At 39.9% G+C, this 12,020-nt stretch overlaps 1 protein-coding gene across 1 annotated transcript in view; it reads left to right on the plus strand.

Annotated features, from left to right (window-relative positions):
* Nucleotides 1-12,020, plus strand: part of LOC142198066 (putative serine protease K12H4.7) — a 44,069-nt gene that overhangs the window by 20,549 nt on the left and 11,500 nt on the right. Inside the window, exons 6-7 of the mRNA XM_075268872.1 lie at nt 4,214-4,415; nt 8,548-8,638. Coding sequence (XP_075124973.1) covers nt 4,214-4,415; nt 8,548-8,638 — 293 coding nt within the window. The remainder of the gene's footprint in view (nt 1-4,213; nt 4,416-8,547; nt 8,639-12,020) is intronic.

A 12,020-nucleotide genomic window follows, 5' to 3' on the forward strand; every position in this document is an offset into this window, starting at 1 on the left:
ATAAAACTGCCTGTGCCCAATCTGATGAAAGGTCCTCTTTAAGTGTCCTACTATCCCCAATAGATTATCAGGCACATTGATTTGTATGTGTATAGGGGAAATTGGACAGAATATTTATCTGCATTTGGCAACTATTGAAAGTGTATGATGCTTTCAGAGAATTGGGAGAACTTTTTCAACTTAGAAATCCATATACAAGAATAGTGATAGTATTTTTCAGTGATATTTGTAAAGTATAAAGTGAGCATAAACTAGTGTAAGCATTGGTACTCTCCATATGTAGTTAATAAAGGGCACCCTGCTTGTTAGTGCCATTATTAGATGCCACTTTTTACTACGTGATTTCCTTGTATTGCAATTGTTGATCCTGTTATTGCAACATTGAAGAGCGTGAAATTTCCTAAACCCTTGGACATCTCTGCATCCTCCTCCGTTTGACATTTAGAATTGATCAGATGTTTGATGTTAGCTCGTAACGCTGATTTCCAGACCGAACATTGTGGTTTTCTATTCCTTCCAACTGTGTATCCCAGCATAAAATGAAAATGTTTTCCCATGTTAGTGAGAGGAAGAAGCCAAATTTGTACTGTTATTGTTTGTTTTGGAATGAATGGTGTGTACAATGATGTGCGACCTCTTAAAATCTCCATGGGCAGAAGATTAAAGCGCTTAACCACAAAACCGATCTGCTCTTAACCTTCCAACATTCTGTCCAAACATTTTGTAAAGTGAAAACCTCTTATATTTTATTTTAAATCGTATTTCTCATGATAAATGTGACTCGCTAAAGGCTCCATATATCACAGGTATAATAGGCCACTATACAAGAATATTGTGCCATATGTATAGCTGTGGATGAGGCAGAGCACTGTAGAATGTTTAGTTATTAGGCTAATGTATTCATGGGCCTAGAGCTCAGATAGAGATATATATATATATATATATATATATATATATATATATATATATTATTATATATAAAATTTATTATTTTTTTGGTTCGACAACCTTTCTCGCAAGTAATTGGTGCAGTCATTTTGGTTGTCACTGGGACACTCAGCAACTAATTCAGAGTACAAGCTGACAAATGAACAAACCATGAAATAGTTTACCATCAGTTTTTGAAAAACTAGGTCAAAACAGGCCATGTGTTCTTCTTGTCATTTTTCAAGAAACGCCACCCAGCAAACTGGAAAAATGTAAATCATTACAAAGTAGAAAATTTCCAATATTGGTTGTCCCCTTTATTTTTTGTCTGGGCCCCCATGTTACACTCTTTTTGCTTTGTCTTGCTATGTGGGGTCTTAGCCATAAGGCTATACAGCTTCAAGCGCAAACTAAAGACACATCTTTTCAGACAGGCCTATCACAATTCCTAATGTAAACCCTTCCGTACCGTAATTAGAATCCCTAAAATGAACCTTCCTCTGTCCCCGCTCCCACATTACCCCACATGATATGATGCCATTTCAGACTAACTTTATATGTCCAAGCTCCATCTACGTGCTAAAGGACACGACTGGTGATGGCTCATAAAGTTTTATGTTTGTGTACTGATAGTCACCTTTATCACAAAACTGTCTGACCACTGTATAAGCAATGCCGCCCCTGCTACCTCTTGTGTCACCCCTTCTACCTCATAGATTGTAAGCTCTTGTGAGCAGGACCCTCAGTCCTATTGTGTGAAGTGACTATTTCTTTGTAATGTATCTCTCTGTATTTGAACCCTACAAATTGTACAGTGCTGCGGAATATGTTGGCGCTATATAAAATTTATTATAGATTATAAGGCTATAACCATGGCTACAGTGGTTTGCTGTGGATTTAACGTCTGCAGCTAGAACAGTTGCAAATTATGAAATCTCATGGAATCTGAGCAATAATTGACATGTTGTGGATTCTACATCTGCAGAGCAAAACACTCTGTACTGTGGGGGTTTTTCTGCAGAAGACAAAAAAAAATGGCTTATCAATTTGTGAATTGTCAAACTTTTAGGGAGTGTTCACACTACCATTGGTGTCCGCTCAGCAGTGCCTGTGGCTATTGTCCGTACAAGATTTTAGCATCAGACACTAGCTGGTCTGTTTGCAATTTCCATTCATTTCAATGGGATTTTATCTTGTGTCCGTTTACAACCGTTTTCGTTTTTTTTTCAAGCGAACAAAAAAATCCTACATGCAGGGCTTTTTTCTCCATTTGAAAAAACGGACAGTAAGTGTTGTGTGTGTGTGTGTGTGTGTGTGTGTTTTTTTTTTTTTTTTTTCATTGAGGTCTATGGGCAACAGACTTCTAATGGACACTAACGGACACCTTCTGAGTGGACACCTATGGTAGTGTGAACCGTACGTTACAATATTTCTGGTAGTCAAGAAGACTCCCAATTCTTCATTCCCCTTCCCCCCCCTCCAGAATTTAAAAAAGAAAAATATAAAAATGGTTTAGTGTACTCTGCACTTTTTGGGCTTTGTTCATTTGCAAATGTAGCACTTCATTACGTTTACTATAAAACAAAGAAGACTTGTATTCCTGCAGCCCTTTCCTTTCTCCCTGCTGATTGTTAGCTGTATGAATAAATGAAATAATTATAGACTTTGTTGCTAGAGGAATGTGATCTTTGTCTTGGACTATGATATGGATGATGGCCATAGGATAGGTCATCAATACCAGATCATTGAGGGAATGACTCCTGCAGCTCTACCCATTGACTATTTGGTAGGAGACAGTTCATTAGAACTAACAAAGTTTCAGAAACTGTATAGCAGCTGGGGAAGATAATCCAACCTCTATTCCATATCATTCTACAGTATTAATCTAAAGGAAAAACAAACCACCCCTCCTATAGAGAAGTGGTCAATCGTCAATCGTTAAGAAAAGCTTCTAAACTTATTTTAAAGTCTAAAGTTTATAGTAAATTATCAATTACTACATCTATTATAACTGCCCATATGGGTGTAGCTGGGTGGGCAGGTGAGGTATCTACCCTAGGTGCTGGTTGTCACTTTTATGTCCCTAGATACAGAGTAAGGGCAATGGAATGAAACCCAGGTGAAGTAAAACCTGTCTTAGAATTCTAGACTGTTGCCTTACAATCCAGCTCTTCTGGTCATTTTTTTTTCCCTCAATCTACCATTTTGATGTAGCCACTAGGGTTGAGCGATCGTGTTCGGAAAAGATCGGATTCCAATCGGATATCGAGAAAATTTCACGATTGCCATCGAAATTCCGAACACAATCTTTTTATGTGGGATCGAGATCGGTGATCTTTTCCCACAATGCTTTGCTTAGCCTTCACACCGAGTATACGCTTTATACTCAGTGTGAAGGCTCCGCTGCAGTTCCATAGGAATGAATGGAAGCAGCCGGCACACAGCTTTAACCCCCTGTGCGCCGGCTGCCTCCATTCATTCGAATGGGAGGCTAAACTAAACATCTCTAGCAGCTACTTACCTCTAGAGATGGCTGCTCCGGTGCCCTCCTTCTTCTTGCCTCGCTGCTATGCCTCCCAGGTTAGTGTTTAAAGCGCTAGGTAGGCGGGGCTTGTGGCTTAGAGTGTGGGCGGGTACAGGGTGGGGAGACGTGACGTCTCCCCTCCCAGTACCCGCCCACACTCTCCTAACCTGGCAGCGAAGGGAGAAGAGCAGCGTGCAGCAGCAGCAAGGCAAAGAAGAAGGAAGGCACGGGGCACAGGACCAGCCATCTCTGCAGGTAAGTGGACACCAGGGGGGACTAAGTAGCCAGAGGATTAAAAAAAAAATCCTCTGGCTACTTTAGTGATTCACTACACAGCGTGGATTCTAACAATTGTTAGATTCCATGCTGTATAGTAAATAGGATTGCTTTTAAAATCCGATCTCCGATTAATAAAAAAATCCCATTGACTTGCATTGGGATCGAGAACGGGTTCGAATGAAAAATGATCAGAAATCGGATTTTAAAATCGATCCTTAAAAGTCAAGATCGGCTCAACCCTAGTAGCCACTAGTAATCCTACCTAGATATGTAGCAATCACTAAAATGACACATTTGCTTACCCTAGCACAGAGATTTTAACTTGTGGCTCTTCAGCTTTTGCAGAAATACAGTTCCTTCATACCAAGTGTTTGCAACAGCAGACGTTATTGATCTCTGCACTAGAATAAATTGGCTTGTCTGTCAATCTTCTTTATACGTTCTATGTTTCTTCTTAGTTTTTTTTTTTTTTTTTTCTCTTAGGGTGTGAAGGGCGGAAATATAACTATCCAAGTGGTTTGTGACATTATGTCCAACGAATCCATTGGCTCTCCATATGACAGATATACTAACGTTATCCAGACAATTATGAAATCCAAAGGGGAAAAGTGTATTGAAGCAAGTTACCAGCAATTTGTGAAAGACATGCGTGACATCTCATGGGAGTCTTCAGCTTCAGCAGGAGGTAAGAAGTATAACCATCTCCCCCTTACAGAAATTGTGGCCAAAATATGCAACCTTGCACACCATGTCAAAGGTGCCCATGTCTTGTGTGTTCCTATGCTAAAATGTTATGAAAGAGACCTTACATTATTATAAATGATCTCACTAAAAGAGTAGCCATATTTACTTGTTGTCAGGAGAAGCAATGATACACTGCAGGATGCGGACTGGCCTAAATGGTATATGGTGGAGATCACACAGGTGTAAATTTGTGATAAAGCATCCACTCACACACCTGCAATTCAAATGTACACAGATAAGATTCATATAACATGTCAATCACGTAATAACGTGGGGTGCCCTATGCTAGCTTACATCCCATACTTTTAGACCACCTATATACATACACCCCACTACTTAACAGCACCCCATTTTTCCTCAACCAGTATAACAGGGCTGTCTCCTGTAAAAATAAGATAATAACCAATAGGTATCTCTTGCATAACTTTGGGAAAGTGTCAACACGGCTAAACAGACCAATGGAGGGCTGACATTGAGGGAAAGACATTATTTGACTTTATTAGAATTTACCCATAGATTCCATGGATCGCTTAAAATTCCCCAAATCTTAGAATTCCAGAAATATTTTTTTATGGATAAACAAAGGCAAACCTTATTATAAAAACTTTGACAGAACATTGATAAAAAGTGAATGATGTCCTATTTTTTTACATTAAAATTGTAGTTTTATAGTTTTTGGCACTGGTGTATATCATTTGTAATCCCAGAAAGCTGATGTACAGTTTTTGGAAGAAAGTGGACACCCTTTTAAAATTCTGTACATGTCCACAGGTCATGTATAGTATTTCAGCTCTTCCCTAGCCTCTTTAATGGAACTAGGCTGCAATAATGAATATAACCCACAGACATATGTGATGTTGGTTCTGTAACAAACCATCCATATTTTCTACCCGTCTAATACCTAGTGCTTATTAACCCGTCCATGCTGTACATTCAGCTCAGAAAAATTACTTTTCTTCAAGGCCAAATGTACATACCAGGAATTACCCACTTTCATGGATCCCCCATAGTCTTTACTTATTGAGAGATACATAAAAAAGGCCCTGGAAATGGCACGTTTTATTCTTTCACGGATTGGTCACACACACTGTTGACACAATAGCCATATGAATAGATCCAATATTTACAATGGGACCATGTGCTGGGTGTTACAAAAACATCTGAAACCCTATTGGGGGATGGATACAGTCATGGAAGACCTCAGAGTGTCATACACAACTTTTAAGGCCAATTGGAACATTGTGATTCTGACCAAATTTTTTTGGAAAGTATAAATTTGATGAGCAATTAGCCTGAATCAGACCTAAATTAAAATAATAGTTAATCTCTGATTATAATAAAGCAAAAATAATCCTATGGAAAACAAATGGCTAGAACACATGCGGTAACAGTGAATCTTGTTGTTCAGTTTGGGATTGCCTGAGGAACAGACGCACAGTTCTAAACATCTGTGTCCTAAGCCAATGAGGATCCGCAGCACAAGGGCTCATTTACACAGCTGTATCTGAGGTCTGTCATTCTGTACTCATTTCCACTAATGGATTGTATTTCAGCAGGCAATGGGATAACTTCTCCCTTGAGGGTTTCCGCCTTCTCTTGGCTCAGATCCGTGCCCATTATATATATTTTATTTTTTTTATTGCTAGAGAAATATAGAAAAGGTTCGGAACCTGGGGCAACACAGTGGCTTAGTGGTTAGCAATGTAGCCTTGCAGCGCTGCAGTCCAGGGTTTGAATCCGGCCAAGAACCTCTGCAAGGAGTTTGTATGTTCTCCCCATGTTTGTGTGGATTTCCTCCCATTCTACAAAGACTTACTCATAGGAAAAAAAAAAGTACATTGTGAAGTCCGGAACCTAAGACCTAGCTAGGTGATAGAATCTATAATCTTGTAAGTGATATAGTTTTCTGGTCATGGGGCTCCATCCACGGAAACCCAAACCAATCCTGAGAATACAGTCCTATGAAAAAGTTTGGGCACCCCTATTAATCTTAATCATTTTTAGTTCTAAATATTTTGGTGTTTGCAACAGCCATTTCAGTTTGATATATCTAATAACTGATGGACACAGTAATATTTCAGGATTGAAATGAGGTTTATTGTACTAACAGAAAATGCGCAATATGCATTAAACCAAAATTTGACCGGTGCAAAAGTATGGGCACCTCAACAGAAAAGTGACATTAATATTTAGTACATCCTCCTTTTGCAAAGATAACAGCCTCTAGTCGCTTCCTGTAGCTTTTAATCAGTTCCTGGATCCTGGATAAAGGTATTTTGGACAAACAATTCAAGTTCAGTTAAGTTAGATGGTCGCCGAGCATGGACAGCCCGCTTCAAATCATCCCACAGATGTTCAATGATATTCAGGTCTGGGGACTGGGATGGCCATTCCAGAACATTGTAATTGTTCCTCTGCATGAATGCCTGAGGATTTGGAGCGGTGTTTTGGATCATTGTCTTGCTGAAATATCCATCCCCGGCGTAACTTCAACTTCGTCACTGATTCTTGAACATTATTCTCAAGAATCTGCTGATACTGAGTGGAATCCATGCGACCCTCAACTTTAACAAGATTCCCGATGCCGGCATTGGCCACACAGCCCCAAAGCATGATGGAACCTCCACCAAATTTTACAGTGGGTAGCATGTGTTTTTCTTGGAATGCTGTTTCTTTTTGGACGCCATGCATAACGCCTTTTTTTATAACCAAACAACTCAATTTTTGTTTCCAAAATGAAGCTGCCTTGTCCAAATGTGCTTTTTCATACCTCAGGCAACTCTATTTGTGGCGTACGTGCAGAAACGGCTTCTTTCTCATCACTCTCCCATATAGCTTCTATTTGTGCAAAGTGCGCTGTATAGTTGACCGATGCACAGTGACACCATCTGCAGCAAGATGATGCTGCAGCTCTTTGGAGGTGGTCTGTGGATTGTCCTTGACTGTTCTCACCATTCTTCTTCTCTGCCTTTCTGATATTTTTCTTGGCCTGCCACTTCTGGGCTTAACAAGAACTGTCCCTGTGGTCTTCCATTTCCTTACTATGTTCCTCACAGTGGAAACTGACAGGTTAAATCTCTGAGACAGCTTTTTGTATCCTTCCGCTGAACAACTATGTTGAACAATCTTTGTTTTCAGATCATTTGAGAGTTGTTTTGAGTAGCCCATGATGCCACTCTTCAGAGGAGATTCAAATAGTAGAACAACTTGCAATTGGCCACCTTAAATACCTTTTCTCATGATTGGATACACCTGGCTATGAAGTTCAAAGCTCACTGAGGTTACAAAACCAATTTTGTGCTTCAGTAAGTCAGTAAAAAGTAGTTAGGAGTATTCAAATCAATAAAATGATAAGGGTGCCCATACTTTTGCACCGGTCAAATTTTGGTTTAATGCATATTGCGCATTTTCTGTTAGTACAATAAACCTCATTTCAATCCTGAAATATTACTGTGTCCATCAGTTATTAGATATATCAAACTGAAATGGCTGTTGCAAACACCAAAATATTTAGAACTAAAAATGATTAAGATTAATAGGGGTGCCCAAACTTTTTCATAGGACTGTAAATGGGCCACCGTTTTTTCCCCTATGGAGCCAAAGTTAAACTTTTCTTTCTTACACCTCTTTTGGCTTATTTTTCTAAATATCCTTTAATATCTGCTTCTGCTCATTTCACATGCTATTGACTTATGCGGAACCACCTCAGTGAGCCGTAGCCTTAGGTCCTTGACATACTTTCCTCTTTGGTAGAGCATGTACAGATATGTTTATTTTCTCATGAGAATCAAAGATTAGAAGTTCTATCCCTTTGGTGGATTTGGATGGAAGTAGTAGCACACAGCTGAAAATTGAAGCCGCAGTTTTGTCTTCCTACAGTATATGTGAACCTCCATGTGGTTGTCATTACTATTGTTATTTCAGTTGCACTAAAAGGAAGTATTAGCTGCCAAAAATACACTATGGAGAGAAGTTCTCATGCATCTGACTTTTACACTGCTGCATATGTCACTCCAGTCAGTATAGTCTTATTACTGTGTATTCAAGTCTTCAGTTGTCTTTCTTTCTTTTAGGTAGACAATGGATGTACCAGACATGCACGGAATTTGGGTATTTTCAGTCTTCAGATTCAATCTCGCAACCATTTTCTGGTTTCCCATTAAGGTACCTTTTATATGATAAGTTACAATAGGAATTATCATCATCTTTTTTTATATGGCACCAGATATATTACAAAATGCATATGGTAAAGAATAGGAATAATGGATTTGGCCTCAATGACAAAATAAATGTAAAATGAAAAAGTTTTGATAAATGTAACCATCTTTTATTTTCTGTACGTATAAGAATATGGGATCACTCTTTCCCTCTTTCCATCAGTTAGTGAAATTCCAAAAGTTGCATTTACACATACAAGGTATTCAAAGCCAATATCTTTTATGATCCACACCTGGTTTGGGGGTTCAAAAACCCAAATCTGTAAATGCAACTGAGCACGCTCAGAACACTCTCCATTAGAACACTAATAAAATATTTGCTGGAGTTTAGGTGCCCGGTCAGTTTAGGTAAGATGGCAGTCCGGATAAAGACCATGGAAAAAAACATATGGAGAGAATAGAAAAAAATATACAATCCTTGCATAAAAATGTTTCAATCAGTGATGGGTGAACCTCGCAAGATTAAAGGGATCCTATCATACACACGCAATTTATTTTTTTTTTTCTAGTGACCATGTCGGAATAGCCTTAAGAAAGGCTATTCTTCTACCTTTCGTTGTCTTCTCCGCGCCGCCGTTCACCTGCAACCCCGGTTTTTGTCGGTGTGCAAATTAGCTCTCTCGCAGCACTGGGGGCAGGCCCCAGCGCTCAAACAGCACTGGGGGTGTCCCCAATGCTGCGAGAGAACTCTCTCCAGCGCCGCCTCCATCTTCGTCACCAATGTCGTCTTCACAGTCTTCTTCCGGCTAGGTCAAAATTAAATGCATGTGCAAGTCTGCTCTGCCAGCGAGGCTCGGGCAGAGACAACTTCACATGTGGGCGGCCAATTTTTTTGGTGGCCGTCTGCTTACGCGAGCATGCGCAGTATGCTCCTGTAGTTCTATGGAGTACAGAGCGTATTGCGCCTGCTCAGTATGCTCTGTACAGCCCTCCAACGCGCAAGTGAATCCATCCTGGCTTCGGAGCCTTCCTTAAGGCTATTCCGACGTGGTACCTAGAAAAAATTGCGTGTGAATGATAGGATCTCTTTAATTCACAAACATTCATGACGTTTGTTGACAAATTGACCTGATGTCATGACATTTGCGCACCCCACATGACCACTGAGAAACTGGACACCCAGGAGAGGTGAGTATCAGCATATTTTATTGTTCCTATAACTCCCCTGTGCCTCAGCTGACTATACTCTGGTATCTGAAAACAAGAGAGTATAAAGCGTAGAAGAATGATTTGTGTGTGGTGAACCCCAAAAATCTCAGGTTTCTCTTAACAAACCCAACTCTTTAATATATTTTTATGTCTCGCCGTGTTCTTTCCACTTAGCAGTTCCACGTGTCTCCGTCTTCTAACAACTACCTGACTCCAGTGAGAGCATTGTAAGGAGAGCATAGACCAGACTTAGACAAAGCCCAAATCTTACATGTACAGTTGCTTCTAAAAGAACAGGAAATAAATGTTTAGTGATTTCTCATGGATAGAACTGCTCCCTTATGACATAGAAGACTATGTGGTTCACATTTGTATACTGCTTATTTCATAATGGTTTTCGCATGTCCTCTGCTGATAGCAGTAACCACATGCACATTGTAGCTCTTCTGCCATGACGTGAATAATATGGGAGAACATACTGTGTCATTATGTGATTTTATGTTGGCTAGATAATGGATTGCAGCTATGAATGCTTCACATACAGTGACAAGGACACTCAAGGTTTCTTCTTAATTTGTTCATATGTCATATGAAAAATACACAAAAATTGTATATGAAATGAAGGCAGATTATTTTTACTTTATTTATGTTTTTTAAACCCACACCAGGATTTCCATGTCATACAGTGGATGATTTTTAAATGACTTTAGGGCTAAGACCCTTTATAGTGGGCCATAGCAAAATAGCGCTGTGGGAAAAACTGTGGCCGCACCGCATCACGATTTTTCCTGCAGCCCTTTTCACAAAGTCTGCATAGGTTCTGCATTTTATCAACAGTATGTCATTCCACCAGCTTCCGCCTTACCAAGCCTCATTTTGTAAAGTTTTACAAAATGACAAGAGAAAACCACAAACACACAAAGTGATGCAGCAGAACAGCTGTCAACCAAGAACAAACACAAAAATAATTAAACATACTTATTAGACCTAGATCACAAAGGACATAGAGGAGACAACAAGAGGGACAGGCATGGAAGGGGGTGGGGGTGGGATCAGAGACCTTGAAGGATACAATATTTTATATCATACAGGGACCAGATAAATTGGAAAGACTCGGGGGCATTGAGTGTGGCAGCCAGGTATTCCAGCCCGTGCACATCTTTAATATGAGCAACAAGAGCAGAGACCCTTAGGAGGATGCACACAACCAAACAAACAAACAAAAGAGCTTTATTGGCATGTCCGAATATATATTTGGCATTGCCAAAGCAACGTGAGTGGGTGTGGAGGAGTTTTGTATGGGTTGGGATCTACGGGGGTGGATGGCTGATTAGAGGGGGCAATGATTGGGTATACCAGTCCATGGGGTTTCATCATGTTGTGAACATGTATTGGGCAGCGATCTGCACAGTGGCCTCTTCTTCTCCCAGTAGGATGTAGAGTTTTCTCTTCTCATCTACAGAGGTGAAATTCGGGATGTGGGCACAGAGTCTTTGGAAGTAGACGGCCCTCTCAACTGAGTATTTGGTGCAGTGTAGCAGGAAATGGGCCTCGTCTTCGAGGGCCCCCTGGTCACTGTGCTGGCATAGTCTATTCTCCTGTGGCTTTTACGTCTCCCTGTGTCACCCCGTCTCCATTTCCAGTCTGAGGGTGCTCAGTCTCTACAGGCTCAGGGTCTGTCTGTGTTTGGGGTTGGGTATTTTTCTACAATATGGGGAATATATAGGAAGTTCTTATGCTTCTAACTTCTGTTCAATCCACTCGTGGCTTTGGCTGAAAAAAACTCGGCAAAATCTGCAACAAAAAAAGCTGCGTTTCCACAATTTGTGGCCTCTAAATCATATTTGTTAATAATTTTTTGGATTTATTATCTTCTCTTGGCATAATAAACGGATTAAACATATACAGTTAGATATTGTCTTTAAATCAATGTCAAAGCGGATTTTTGTCCTCTGGATTAAAAAAAAATTAAACTCTGACCGATTTATATGTTAAGAAGTGAGTTGATATAGAATTTTAACCTATTTAAATTATATATCACAATGGTGTTTAGGGGCGGACATTAACCATAAAGATTAACTGAGCAAAGGCCTCATACATCTTGTCATATAGAAATTAGAGATGAGCGAACACTAAAATGTTCGAGGTTCGAAATTCGATTCGAACAGCCGCTCAATGTT

Source organism: Leptodactylus fuscus, chromosome 3 (genome assembly GCF_031893055.1).
Source record: "Leptodactylus fuscus isolate aLepFus1 chromosome 3, aLepFus1.hap2, whole genome shotgun sequence".
Classification (NCBI taxonomy): Eukaryota; Metazoa; Chordata; class Amphibia; order Anura; family Leptodactylidae; genus Leptodactylus; species Leptodactylus fuscus.